This window comes from Sus scrofa, chromosome 13, assembly GCF_054392235.1.
Source record: "Sus scrofa isolate SSC_HxYL_T2T_F1_AM1 chromosome 13, Sscrofa_HxYL_maternal_Yorkshire_Landrace_v2.0, whole genome shotgun sequence".
NCBI classification, from domain to species: domain Eukaryota; kingdom Metazoa; phylum Chordata; class Mammalia; order Artiodactyla; family Suidae; genus Sus; species Sus scrofa.
In genome coordinates, this window is record NC_139395.1 from 131,124,145 (window position 1) to 131,139,594 (window position 15,450).

Sequence of the window (15,450 nt, forward strand, 5' to 3'; positions counted from 1 at the left end):
GTACTTTCTCAAAGTAAATGGTATTTGCTTTTACCGAGTATTAGCTAATAGTCCAATTCAATGTGGTTATGAAAGAACATAATGTGGTTAGCAGATTTTTCTACCTACTCCAAGAGCCAGACTAAAGTTCTTCATAGAATTGAATTTGGGTATTAGGCAACAGGAAATGTGGCTGCCGATAACTGAGTTATATTAAACCCTGAAGCAGTCACTGGGACATTTTGTCCATTACGTTTACAGTTGGCAAAGTAGATATGCCATTCACAGCTGCATGCATGTGGATATGACATCTTTGTCTATATTAATCTTATGGATCACTTGACATGATTCATTCAACCTCTCTTTCTATTACATGAAAAGGAAACTAACTAGCAAGACCTATGGTGGTTTTTAAATAGATCTACATACTGTCCCTGTCAACTCTTAAAAGTTTTAGAGGGCAATAGAAATACTCATTTAATTTTACCAAGTAATTGGGCCAACAGAGGTTAGATTTTGTAATTTAATTTCACTTCATAATCATAGTAAGACAGTTAAAAATTAAATCTAAAATAGTGCAGGAGTTCCTGTCATGGCACAGCAGAAACGAATCTGACTGGGAACCATGAAGTTGTGGGTTCGATCCCTGGCCTCACTCAGTGGGTTAAGGATTTGGCATTTCTGTGAGCTGTGGTGTAGGTCACAGACACGGCTTGGATCTGCCGTTGCTGTGGCTGTGATGTAGGCCAGCAGCTGTAGCTCTGATTAGACCTCTAGCCTGGGAACCTCCATATGCCACAGGTGTGGCCCTTAAAAAAAAAAGTATAAATAAATAAATACAAAAATAAAATTTAAAAAATAGTGCAAATATGCCCCCAAAAGAGTGTATTTGATGAATATATTCCTGACAAGAGTTTTTATCTTCGGTGGCAGGCCACAAAATTCTAAAAGTTATCATGGGAGTTCCTGTTATGGTACAGTGGAAAAGAATCCAACTAGGAACTATGAGGTTGCAGGTTCAATCCCTGGCCTTGCTCAGTGGGTTAAGGATCTGATGTTGCTGTGAGCTGTGGTGTAGGTCACAGATATGGCTCAGATCTGGCATTGCTGTGGCTGTGGCATAGGCCAGCAGCAACAGTTCTCCTTCGACCTCTAGCCTGGGAACCTCCATATGCCATGGGAGCGGCCCTAAAAAGACAAAAGACAAAAAATAAATAAATAAAGTTATCATGGAAATGAAATTCAGGAAAATACCTTAGCTGGAATTATTCAGAATTTCCAGGAAAAAAAAAAAAAAAACACACACACTTTAGAAGAGCTTAATCATTTGTTTGAATTCTGTAATCCTTAGCCTACAATAAATCAGGAAATCTGCTCAACCATCTATGTCTGACCTATAAGTTTCAATTGTCACAAATCTGTGTTCTATGATGAACATCCAAGGTTATAGGACAAAATCATGGTAGGCATATTCAGTAAGGCAGTATGACCTGCATTCCTCCAGCTCCATAGAAAATAAGACCTCTAACCAAAATTAATAAAATGGTTATCAATGGATAAGATAAAACACAAATAGTGATGTCTGGTATATATGAAATAGCCTAAGCATAAAACTCAGGCCTTGAACAAGAGGAGAAGCATTTTATGACCAAGACCTTGGATCAGCCCATTGAGAATCTGGAGGCTCCTAGAAGACCCCTGAAGCAAAACATGAAAACTCTATTCTGAAAATTGGGAGCTGAGTTCTAACACTGGAAGAGCCATGCTGGAAAAAAAAAAAAAAAGATCCTAAACTACATATAGACTTGAGCTGAGAGATAAGGTCTGAAGGTCTGTGTCATGCTCAAAGGCATCTTCTCTTTCTATGCAGATTAGGTTGCACTTTAAGGATGTTAAGCCTCTTAAGCAGAAACCACTTGATCCCTAAAAATACTTTTAGATGATGAGCAACTCAGCATATCCCTACAAGCTCTTTTTAAAAAATCACATTCATCTATTTACATAGTCTATTTCTGATGTTTGTTACCACAAACCCAAAAAGCAAAAATCATCGTTGAATTTCATCTTCAAAATTTGACATATTGGAGGCCAATCCAGGGCAATATTTAAATTTTAAATAAGAAGAGAGCTCTCACTCTAATACACAGAGGGAAGTAAGTGGTGAAATAACATTTATAGGCTTGTAAATGGCAAATATGTATGAAGTGGGCAGAGCATGCTGCTTTCATATCCTTGTCAAATAAAAGTGTGCCCACAAAAATAGCATTAAGAATGCCTGAAAGGTGGAAACAATGGTATTAGTTAAAGCATTCTGCTGCCCATTAAGCAAGTATTAATTAGATTCATGGAGTCTAAATGCTGAATGAGGATATACAGATGATTTCATCAGTCATTCTCAATCTTCATGAGAATAATGACTGTGTGAGATAGTTTCCAAAGATGCTCTCCTTCCCAATAAGCCATGACTCATGGAATTCACATCCTTGTGTAGTCTCCTCACACAGATGGGATGTGGTGTCTCTAGCCCAGCTGCTTTGGTGGAGTCCACTTGGATCAGACACACACCCAACTGAGCCCTTCTTGCTATTCTAGGTAGTATAAAATCCTGAAGAAATAACATTACACCTTTAAAAAAATAACAGATATGCACTTTTATTTAGATTGACTTTGTTATAAATTGTTTTTTTTTTTTTACTGTTCTATGCAAAATTAACTTAGGTTTCACATCTATTTAATACTGTCTACTGTATTTTGCTGTATCAGCCTTGTTCTGTACACTGTGGGAATTATCAGTGGTTAAGTAATCCAACTCTTTCTATTCTCTCATTGCTTCAGCCCCTCCCCCCCCCCTTTTTTTACATTCCAAGGGTGATCAATGCAAATAGCTTGCCAAAGTTCATTTCTTGTGTGCTTCTGTTAAACATCATTCAATCATTCGAGTGGAAACCTTTACAGGAGTTCATCTTAGGTGAACCTGAATATGCCTATTTTTCTTTTAGAGTGGAATGAAGAGTTCCAAACAAGTCATAAAACTGTAAAAGCAATTTCAAGAGTCCATCCTGATTGTTCCCACTGTGAAATAGAAAGAAGCATCGTGGTTTCAAAAACATTCCTGTACTCATGGATATATCAGTAACTATTTATTGAACATTCCTGCAGAAAACTTTCTGTAGACTGGGGAGAACTCTGCAGTGGTTCGATGAGTTATTTACAGAGGTCTCAAGACAGGCTGCTGTTATTCATTCTGAGTATGAGTTGCCTGAGTAAATCCAATATCAAAAAATAATTTATGACATAACTCTCCTATTAATTTATTGTTACAACTATTGGTCCATATAATCATGAAATTATAGTTCTGAAAAAGGCCTTACCTCCCCCCATTTTATCCACAAGAGAATATAAACCCAGATGCAAAGAAGGTCAGTTTCTGTGACTTTTACTAATTGGTAGAGTCAAGTTTAGACACCAGACCTCTTAACCCCAACTGTGGTTTATCTGTTAATATCCAGTACACCTATAAAAGAGCAATGATAGTGACAGGGAATAATAAAAACAAACAAACAGATTATTGGATATTTGGGATTATGACAAGGACTTAAAAGTAGAAATTGTTTGAAGTATAGGTAGTTCCCTAGACAATATTTTATAACATCAGAGATTGTGTGTTCTGATTAACCACACTAGCTCCTCCTGTCCTTTAGGAGAGGTCAATACTTTCAAAGAATTCTAGCTAATTATGACAACTGCATCACCTAACTTTTATTTAATGCTGTCTCTGTATCAAAGTCTCTTGTGTAGGGTAATAAAATAATCTGTTTTGTCTCTACCTCAGACTTCTATGGGGGGGACATAAGTAACTTTCCTGAAATACAAAGAAAATGATTTACTCAAATATATTTCTCATTACAAATGATGTTAACTAGAAACCTGAGAGAAGTCCAAGAGGAGTTTGCTTGTAATTCTAAAGACAGTGACTATTCTCCAACCCTGCTGTGTGGCAGGATGTTGTTAGTTATTTTCTATAAAGTGTATCTAATTCTCACATCATTTCCTGTGGTTCAGCTATTATTTATTGTCCTCACTGATCTATGAGGAAACTTAATATGGAGAGAGATTAGAAACTTGCCTAGTGTTAAATGACTATAAAGTGTTGGAGAAGGAATGAACTCAAGTCTGAATTTAAAGCCCAGGTCTGGGAGACAGGATTAAGATGGCAGAGTTGAAGAACCAGAGCTCACCTTCTGTCATAAGAGCAACAAAATTACAACCAACTGCTGAACAACCTTCAACAAGATAGACTGGAAACTATCCAACTGCTGAACAACCTTCAACAAGATAGACTGGAAACTATCAAAAAAAGATATTCTACTACAGAAGACAAAAAGGAGGCCACATTGAGATGGTAGGAGGGGTGATTATGCTTTATAAGTAACCCCATACCCACCAGGTGGGCATCCCACAGACTGGAAAGTAAATATATTGCAGAGGCTTACCCATGAGAGTGAGAGTTCTGAACTCCACGTCAGGTTCCCACTCCTTGGGATCTGGCTTTGGGAGGAGGGTCCCTCAGAGCATTTGGCATTGACGGCCAGCAGGGCTTGTGTGCAGGGGCTCCATGGGACTAGGAGAAACAGAGACTCCACTCTTGAAAGATGCACACAGTTTTTCATGTGCACTCTGTCACCAGGCAAAGGAGAGACTCCATAGGAATCTGGGTCAGACCTGTTTGTGATTCTTGGAGGATCTCCTGGGAAAACAGGGAGTGATTGTGGCTAACTTTAGGGGAAGGACATTGGAGGCAAAGGTCTCAGGAATAATCATTAGAGTGAACTCCTCTAGTGATGGCCATTTTGGAAAAATCTGGCTCTACCAATCATGGCTGAGAATCCCCAGACCAAACAATAATCTAGTGGGAACACAGCTCCACCCATCTGTAAACAGGCTGCCTAATGACTCTCCAGGCACACAGTTGCCTCTAATCACACCCAGAGACAAAGCCCCACCCACTAGAGGGATAAGAATCAGCTCCACCTACCAGTGGGTAGGCACCTAGTCCCTCCCATTAGGAAGCCTGCAGCAACCCACATACCAACTTCAGCCACAGGGGGCAGATATCAGAAGCAAGGGAAGCAACAACCCTATTGTCTGCAAAAATGAGACCACACCAAAAATCTATACAAAATGAAAAGGCAGAGAATTATGACTCAGATAAGGGAGCAAGAAAAACCCACCATAAAAACAGCTAAGTGATCTGGAGATTACCAACTTCTATGTAAAAGTCTTTAGACTGATAATAGTAAAGATGATGCAAGATCTTGGAAGTAAACTGGATGCAAAAATTGATAAATTATAAAAAAAACATTGAGCAAAAAAACAGATTTAAGGATTAAGCAAGCAGAGATGCAAAACACAGTAACTGAAATAAAAAAAATCATTAGAAGCAACCAACAGCAGAATACAGGAGGCAGAAGAACAAATAAGTGAGGTGGAAGGAAGGCTAGTGGAAATTACTGATGTGGAACAGAAAAGAGAAAAAATATTGAAAAGAACTGAAGACAGTCTAAGAGAAATCTGTGACAACATTAAACACACTTACATCTGTATTATAAGGGTGCCAGAGGAAAAGAGAGAAAGGGCCAGAGAAAATATTTAAACAGAAAATAGCCAAAAACTTCCCTAACATGGGAAAGGAATCATTCACTCAAGTCCAGGAAGCACAACCCAAATTAAAGACAAAGAGAAAATATTGAAAGCAGCTAGGGAAAAGAAACAACATAAAAAGGAATCCCAATAAGGTTATCAGCTGATTTTTCAACAGGAACTTTTCAGGCCAGAAAGGAGTGGCAAGATATACTTAAAGTGATGAAAGAAAAAAACCTTCAAGATTATTCTACCCAACAAGGCTCTTATTCAAATTTGAAGGAAAAATCAAAAGCTTTACAGACACTCAAAAGCCAAGAGAATTCAGCACCACTGAACCAGCTTTATGAAAAATACTAAAGGAACTTCTCTAGGTGGAAAAAAAAAGGTCACAACTAGAAACAAAAATATTACAAATGACAAAGCTCACCAGTAATGGCATACATATAATAAAGGTAGGAAATCATTCACACATAAATATGCTACCAAAACCAGAAATCGTGAGAAGAGGAGGCTATAAATGCAGGATACTAGAGATGCATTTGTAATTAAGAGACCAGCAACTTAAAAAAATCTTGTGTATATATATATATATAGACTCCTACACCAAAACTTCATGGTAATTAAAAACCTAAAATCTACAATAGATACACAAATAAGAAAACACAATACTAAAGATATTCATAAAACCACAAGAGAAGAGAACAAGAGAAGAAGGGAAGAAAAAAGACCAACAAAAACAAGTCCAAAACACTTAATAAAATGGCAATAAGAACATACATAACAGTAATTACCTTAAATGTAAATGGATTAAATGCCCCAACCAAAAGACATAGACTGGCTGAATGGATACAAATAAGGACCCATATATATGCTATGTTCAAGAGACCCACTTCAGTTCTAGGGACACATACAAATTGAAAGTGAGAGGATGGAAGAAAATATTCCATGTAAATGGCAATCAAAAGAAAGCTGGAGTAGCAGTACACCTATCAGACAAAATAGACTTTAAAATGAAGAATATTATAAGAGATAAGGAAGGATATTACATAATGATCAAAGGATCATCCCAAGAAGAAGATATAACAATTGTAACACCCAACATAGGATCACCTCAATATATAAGACAACTGTTAACGACCTTAAAAGGAGAAATTGACAATAACACAATAATAGTGGGAGACTTTAACACCCCACTTAAAGCAATGGACATTTCATCCAGACAGAAAATGAACAAGGAAACACAGGCCTTAAATGACCAAATGGACTTAATAGATACTTATAGAGCATTCCATCCAAAAGCAGCAGAATATACATTCTTCTCAAGTGCACATGGAACATTCTCTAGGATTAATAACATTAACATTCTAGGCCACAAATCAAGGTTCAGTAAATGAAAAAAAAATTGAAATCATATCAAGCATCTTTTCCTACCACAATGCTATACAACAATAAATTCACAAAAAGAAAAAAAAAAAACTGCAAAACACACAAACACATGGGGACTAAACAACATGCTACTAAACAACCACTGGATCACTGAAGAAACCAAAGAAGAAATTAAAAAATACCGAGAAGCAAACCATAACAAAGACTAAACAATCCAAAAACCTATGGGATGCAGCAAAAGCAGTTCTAAGAGGGAAGTTTATAGCAATACAAACCTACCTCAGGAAACAAGAAAAAGCTCAGATAAACAACCTAATTTACACCTAAAGCAACCAGAGAAAGAATAACACACAAAACCCAAGCTAGCAGAAAAAAGAAATAAATGTAAGAGAAGAAATAAACCAAATAGAAATGAAGACAACCATAGAAAAGATCATTGAAACCAAAAGCTGGTGCTTTGAAAAGATCAACAAAATTGATAAACCTTAGCCACACTCATCAAGAAAAAAAGAGAGAGGACTCAACCTAATGAAATTAGAAAATAAAAAGGAGAGGTTACAATGGACATCACAGAAATGCAAAGGATCTTAGAAGACTACTACAAGCAGCTATATGCCAATAAAGTACACAACCTAGAAGAAATAGACAAATTCTTACAAAAGGACAATTTTCCAATACTAAACAACGATGGAATGGGGAAGATGGATGGACCAATCACAAGTAGTGAAATTGAAATCCTGATTAAAAAACTTCCAACAAACAAAAGTCCAGGACCTTATAGCTTCACAGGTAAATTCTATCAAAATTTTGGAGAAGAGTTAACACCTATCCTTCTGAGCTATTACAAAAAAAAGCAGAGGAAGGAACACTCCCAAGTTCATTCTATGAGGGCACCATCGCCCTGATACCAAAACCAGACAAAGACACCACAAAAAGAAAGAACATAGATGCAAAAATCCTCAACAAAATACTAGCAAAATCAAATCCAACAATACATTAAAAACATTGTACACCATTAGCAAGTAGGATTTACTCTAGGGATGCAAGGATTTTTCAGTATCCACCAATCAATCAGTGTGAAACACCACATTAACTAACTGAAGAGTAAAAATCATATAATCCTCTTGATAGATGCAGAAAAATCTTTTGACAAAATCCAACACCCATTTTTGATAAAAATCCTCCAGAAAGTGGTAATAGAGGAACGTACCTTAACATACTAAAAGCCATATATGACAAACCCACAGCTAACATCATTCTCAATGGTGAAAAGTCAAAAGAATTCCTGTTAAGATTAGGAACAAGACAAGGATATCTGCTCTTGTTACTACTATTCAACATAGTTTTGAAAGTTCTACCCATGACAGAGAAGAAAAAGAAATAAAAGGAATCCAAATTGGAAAGGAAGAAGTAAAACTATCACTGCTTTCAGATGACATAGTACTATACCTAGAAAATTCTAAAGATGCTACCAAAAAACTCTTAGAGCTCATCAATATATTTGGGAAAGTTGAAGGATACAAAATTAATACAGAGAAATTTACTGCATTTCTATACACTAACAATGAAAGATCAGAAAGAGAAAATAGGGAAACAATCCCATTTACCACTGTATCAAAAAGAATAAAATATCTATGAATAAACCCACCTAAAGAGATCAAAGACCTCTACTCTGCAAACAATAAGAGGCTGATGAAAGAAATAAAATATGACACAAACAGATGAAAAGATACAGCATGCTCTTGGACTGGAAGAATCAATGTTGTCAAAATGACTGTACTACCCAAGGCAATCTACAGATTCAATGCAATCCCTATCAAATATGAATGACATTTTGCACATAATGAGAACAAAATATTTTAACATTTGTTTGGAAGCACAAAAACCCATAATAGCCAAAACCATCCTGAGATACAAAAATGGAGCTGGAGCAATCAGGCTCCCTGACTTCAGACTATACTACTAAAGCTACAGTCATCAAAACAGTATGGTACTGGCATAAAAACAGAAAGATGGATCAGTGGAACAGGATAGAAAGCCCAGAATTAAACCCATGCACCTACAATCAACTAATCTATGACAAAGGAGGCAAGAATATATAATGGAGAAAAGAACAGTCCCTTCAATAAGGGTGCTGGGAAAACAGGACAGCTACATGTAAAAGAATGAAATTAGAACACACCCTAACACCATACACAACAATAAACTCCAAATGGATTAAAGACCTAAATATAGGGAGTTCCCGTCGTGGCGCAGTGGTTAACGAATCCAACTGGGAACCATGAGGTTGCAGGTTCGGTCCCTGCCCTTGCTCAGCGGGTTAACGATCCGGCATTGCCATGAGCTGTGGTGTAGGTTGCAGACGCAGCTCGGATCCAGAGTTGCTGTGGCTCTGGCATAGGCTGGCAGCTACAGCTCCGATTCAACCCCTAGCCTGGGAACCTCCACATGCCATGGGAGCAGCCAAAGAAATAGAAAAAAAGACAAAAAAAAAAAAAAAAAAAAAAAAAAGACCTAAATATAAGACTAGATACTGCAAAACTCTTAGAGGAAAACTTAGGCTGAACACCATATGACATAAACTATAGCAATATCCTCTCAGGTTCACCTCCTAGATTAATGACAATGAAAACAAAAAATAAACAAATGGGACCTAATTAAACTTAAAAGTTTTTGCACAGCAATGGCAACCCTAAAGAAAATGAAAAGACAACCCATCAAATGGGAGTAAATACTTGCAAATGAGGCAACTGACAAGGAGTTAATCTCCAAATATATAAATACCTCCTGCAGCACAAAGCTAAAAAAAAAAAAAAAAAAAAAAAAAAAAAAAAAAAAAACCATCGAAAAATGGGCAGATGATCTAAACAGTTTTCCAAAGATGTACAGACTGCCAAAAAATACATGGAAATATATTCAACATCACTAATTACTAGAGAAATGCAAATCAAAACTATTATGTGGTACCATCTTATGCAAGCCAGAATGGCCATCATCAAAAATTCTACAAACAATAAATGCTGGAGAGAGTGCGGAGAAAAGGGTACCCTCTTACACTGTTGGGGGGAATGTAAATTTGTGCAACCACTATGGAAAACAGTATGGACATTCCTCCAAAAACTAAAATTAGAACTACCATTTGATCTAGCAATCCCACTCCTGGGCATCCATCCAGACAACCATGACTCAAAAAGATATATGTACCACAATGCTCATTGCAGCACTATATGCAATAGCCAAGACATAGAAGCAACCTAAATGTCCATCAACAGAGGAATAGATAAAGAAGATATGGTACATATACACAGTAGAATATTACTCAGCCATAAAATGAAATGAAATAATGGCATTTGCATCAACATGGATGGACCTAGAGTTTATCATGCTAAGTGAAGTTAGACAGTTGATACACAACCGTCATATGCTATCACTTATATGTGGAATCTAAAAAAAGGATAAGATGTACTTATTTGCAGAATAGAAACAGACTCACAGACTTTGAAATACTTATGGTTAACAAAGGAGACTGATTGGAGGGGGAGGAATGGAGTGGAGGTTTGGAATAGAAATATTGTAAAATTGGGTTGTGATGATGGTTGTAGAACTATAAATATGATAAAATTCATTGAGTTTAAAAAATAAATGAAGTCCAGGCACCTTTCCCATGATGCCAAGCAAAATAGCAACCATCCCAATCCATCTCAAGCTAAATAGTTAACATTATTGACTACTTAGTTGGCAGTTTGTCCTTATATTTCTTTACCTTTGAAAATAAGTCTTCAGATTCAGCTGAAATTAATTGTCCTCCTGTGAATTTCTGGCCTCTGTAACGAGAGTGAAAAAGAATACGATTCAGAAAAAGTATCTATACATATGTGAAAAACTGATTTATGACAAAGGTGAGTCAAATAATGGAGGTTACAATTTGTGTTTGTATTTTGTAATCAATAAGTAACATTGAGTCCTTTGAATATTCATGTAAAAATTATCTGTATCTCACATTCAATCCAAAAATTAATATTAAAAAATGATAGTTATCATGGAAGAATGGTGGATATTAAAGCAGAATGACACCAGAGTAAGAAGAGACTTATTATATAGCACATATAAGAAGAAATCATAAAAATTTTATAAGTTGGAATATATTAAAATTTAAATCTTTTATTAAAAGACAAAATTTAGGAAATGATTAGGCAAGACACTAATTTGGAAAAGATATTTGCAATGTATTTATTTATTTTTTTTATAATTTTTTTTATTTTCCCACTGTACAGCAAGGGGGTCAGGTTATCCTGACATGTATACATTACAATTACATTTTTTCCCCCACCCTTTCTTCTGTTGAAACATGAGTAGCTAGACAAAGTTCTCAATGCTATTCAGTAGGATCCCCTTGTGAATCTATTCTAAGTTGTGTCTGATAAGCCCAAGCTCCCGATCCCTCCCACTCCCTCCCCCTCCCATCAGGCAGCCACAAGTCTTTTCTCCAAGTCCATGATTTTCTTTTCTGAGGAGATGTTCATTTGTGCTGGATATTAGATTCCAGTTATAAGTGATATCATATGGTATTTGTCTTTGTCTTTCTGGCTCATTTCACTCAGGATGAGATTCTCTAGTTCCATCCATGTTGCTGCAAATGGCATTATGTCATTCTTTTTTATGGCTGAGTAGTATTCCACTGTGTATATATACCACTTCTTCCAAATCCAATCATCTGTCGATGGACATTTGGGTTGTTTCCATGTCCTGGCTATTGTGAATAGTGTTGCAATGAACACGTGGGTGCATGTGTCTCTTTTAAGTAGAGTTTTGTCCGGATAGATGCCCAAGAGTGGGATTGCGGGGTCATATGGAAGTTCTATGTATAGATTTCTAAGGTATCTCCAAACTGTTCTCCATAGTGGCTGTACCAGTTTACATTCCCACCAGCAGTGCAGGAGGGTTCCCTTTTCTCCACAGCCCCTCCAGCACTTGTTATTTGTGGATTTATTAATGATGGCCATTCTGACTGGTGTGAGGTGGTATCTCATGGTAGTTTTGATTTGCATTTCTCTTATAATCAGCGATGTTGAGCATTTTTTCATGTGTTTGTTGGCCATCTGTATATCTTCTTTGGAGAAATGTCTATTCAGGTCTTTTGCCCATTTTTCCATTGATTGATTGGTTTTTTTGCTGTTGGGTTGTATAAGTGGTTTATATATTCTAGAGATTAAGCCCTTGTCAGTTGCATCATTTGAAACTGTTTTCTCCCATTCTGTAAGTTGTCTTTTTGTTTTCTTTTTGGTTTCCTTTGCTGTGCAAAAGCTTTTCAGTTTGATGAGGTCCCATGGGTTTATTTTTGCTCTAATTTCGATTGCTTTGGGAGACTGACCTGAGAAAATATTCATGAGGTTGATGTCAGAGAGTGTTTTGCCTATGTTTTCTTCTAGGAGTTTGATGGTGTCCTGTCGTATATTTAAGTCTTTCAGCCATTTGGAGTTAATTTTTGTGCATGGTGTGAGGGTGTGTTCTAGTTTCTTTGCTTTGCATGCAGCTCTCCAGGTTTCCCAGCAATGCTTGCTGAATAGACTTTCCTTTTCCCATTTTATGTTCTTGCCTCCCTTGTCAAAGATTAATTGACCATAGGTGTCAGGGTTAATTTCCGGATTCTCTATTCTGTTCCATTGGTCTGTCTGTCTGTTTTGATACCAGTACCACACTGTTTTGATGACTGTGGCTTTGTAGTATTTCTTGAAGTCTGGGAGAGTTATGCCTCCTGCTTGGTTTTTGTTTCTCAGGATTGCTTTGGTGATGCTGGGTCTTTTGTGGTTCCATATAAATGTTTGGATTGTTTGTTCTAGTTCTGTGAAAAATGTCCTGGGTAATTTGATAGGGATTGCATTGAATCTGTAGATTGCTTTGGGTAGGATGGCCATTTTCACAATATTGATTTTTCCAATCCAGGAACATGGAATATCTTTCCATTTCTTTACATCTTCTTTGATTTCTTTGATTAAAGTTTTATAGTTCTCGGCATATAGGTCCTTACCTCCTTGGTGAGATGTATTCTGAGGTATTTGATTTTGTGAGGTACAATTTTAAAAGGTATCGTGTTTTTGTATTCCTTTTCTAATATTTCATTGCTGGTATACAGAAATGCAACTGACTTCTGAATGTTAATCTTATATCCTGCCACTTTGCTGAATTTATTAATCAGTTCAAGGAGTACTGGGGTTGAGTCCTTAGGGTTTTCTATGTATAGTATCATGTCATCTGCATACAGTGACAGTTTGATCTCTTCTCTTCCTATATGGATGCCTTTTATTTCTTTTGTTTGTCTAATTGCTGTGGCTAGGACTTCCAAAACGATGTTGAAGAGCAGTGGTGAGAGTGGGCATCCCTGTCTTGTTCCAGATTTGAGTGAGAAGGCTTTCAGTTTTTCCCCATTGAGGATTATATTTGCTGTGGGTTTCTCATAAATGGCTTTGATTATATTCAGGAATGTTCCCTCTATACCCACTTTGGCGAGGGTCTTGATCATGAATGGATGTTGGACTTTGTCAAATGCTTTTTCTGCATCTATTGAGATGATCATATGATTTTTGACCTTTTTTTTTGTTAATGTGGTGTATGATGCTGATTGATTTGTGTATGTTGAACCATCCTTGTGAACCTGGGATGAACCCAACCTGGTCATGGTGTATAATTTTTTTGGTATGTTGTTGGATTCGGTTGGCTAAGATTTTGTTGAGAATTTTTGCATCTATATTCATCAATGATATTGGCCGATAGTTTTCTTTTTTGGTGGTATCTCTGTCTGGTTTTGGAATTAAGGTGATGGTGGCATCATAGAATGTCTTTGGGAGTATTCCTTCTTCTTCAACCTTTTGAAAGAGTTTAAGGAGGATGGGCACCAATTCCTCTTAATATGTTTGATAAAATTCACCTGTGAAGCCATCTGGTCCTGGACTTTTATTTGTAGGGAGTGATTTTATGACCTCTTCAATTTCATTTCTATGATCGGTCTGTTTGGTTGGTCTGTTTCTGCTTGATTCAGTTTTGGCAGGCTGTAAGATTCTAGAAAATTGTCCATTTCTTCCAGATTGTCAAACTTGTTGCCGTATAGTTGTTCATAGTATTCTCTTATGGTTTTTTGTATTTCTGCTGTATCCGTTGTGATTTCTCCTTTTTCATTTATAATTTTGGTTATTTGGGTTCTTTCTCTCCTCTTTTTAGTGAGTCTGGCCAGGGGTTTGTCAATTTTGTTCACCTTTTCAAAGAACCAGCTCTTGGTTTTATTAATTTTCTCTATTGTTTTTTGAGTCTCTATTTTATTGATTTCTTCTTTGATCTTTATAATTTCCTTCCTTCTGCTGACTTTAGGACTTTTTTGTTCTTCTTTTTCTAATTCGTTTAGGTGGAGGGTTAAGTTGTCAATTTGAGATCGTTCTTCTTTTTTGAGAAAGGCCTGGATTGCTATAAATTTCCCTCTGAGCACTGCTTTCGCAGCATCCCATAGATTTTGAGAGGTTGTGTCTTCATTTTCATTTGTTTCAAGGTAGTTTTTAATTTCCTTCTTGATTTCCTCATTGACCCATTGGTTTTTTAGTAGCATGTTGTTTAGTCTCCATGGAGTAGGTTTTTTCTCTTTCCTTTTCCCATGGTTGATTTCTAATTTCATGGCATTGTGGTCAGAGAAGATACTTGAGATAATTTCTGCGCTCCTAAATTTATTGAGATTCGCTTTGTGTCCCAATATGTGGTCAATTCTTGAGAATGTTCCATGAGCATTTGAGAAGAATGTGTATTCTGCTTTTTTTGGATGTAGTGTCCTGAAGATATCAATTAAGTCTAACTTTTCTATTGTTTCCTTTAGGATCTCTGTTGCTTTATTGGTTTTCTGTCTAGGGGATCTGTCCATTGATGTGAGGGGGGTATTAAGTTCTCCTACTATGATTGTATTCTCATCAATATCTCCCTTTATGTCTGTTAATATTTGTTGTGTGTATCTGGGTGCTCCTGTATTTGGGGCATATATGTTGACGATAGTGACATCCTCTCCTTGGATGGATCCCTTCATCATTAAGTAGTGTCCTTCTTTGTCTTTCTTTATGTCTTTTGTTTTAAAGTCTATTTTGTCTGATATGAGCATTGGGACTCCTGCTTTTATGTCATGTCTATTGGCGTGAAATACTTTTCCCCACCCTTTCACTTTCAATCTATATGTATCTTTTGTCCTAAGGTGAGTTTCTTGTAGGCAGCATATTGAAGGTTTTTGCCTTTTTATCCACTCAGCCACTCTGTGTCTTTTGATTGGGGCATTCAGTCCATTGACATTTAAGGTGATAATTGATAGATGATTATTTTTTGCCATTTGAACCTCGTGTTCCAGTTGATTCTATGGTTCTCCATTCTTCCTTTTTTTTTTTTTTTTTTTTGGTTGGATGGTCTCCTGTTATTATA

At 36.6% G+C, this 15,450-nt stretch overlaps 2 protein-coding genes across 24 annotated transcripts in view; one reads left to right on the forward strand and one right to left on the reverse strand.

The window, feature by feature from the left end:
* The window catches only part of LOC106505748 (uncharacterized), a 1,225,997-nt gene that overhangs the window by 938,086 nt on the left and 272,461 nt on the right, over positions 1 to 15,450 (forward strand). The gene's annotated exons all lie outside the window — the stretch shown is intronic.
* The window catches only part of LOC106505750 (uncharacterized), a 742,696-nt gene that overhangs the window by 100,035 nt on the left and 627,211 nt on the right, over positions 1 to 15,450 (reverse strand). For all 12 annotated transcript variants that reach the window (XR_014824355.1, XR_014824346.1, XR_014824350.1 and 9 more), the window contains one exon: positions 10,772 to 10,832. Coding sequence is in view for 1 of the 12 variants with exons in the window: in XM_084990364.1 (XP_084846490.1) it covers positions 10,772 to 10,832 (61 nt within the window). In the remaining 11 variants the exon portion in view is untranslated. The remainder of the gene's footprint in view (positions 1 to 10,771; positions 10,833 to 15,450) is intronic.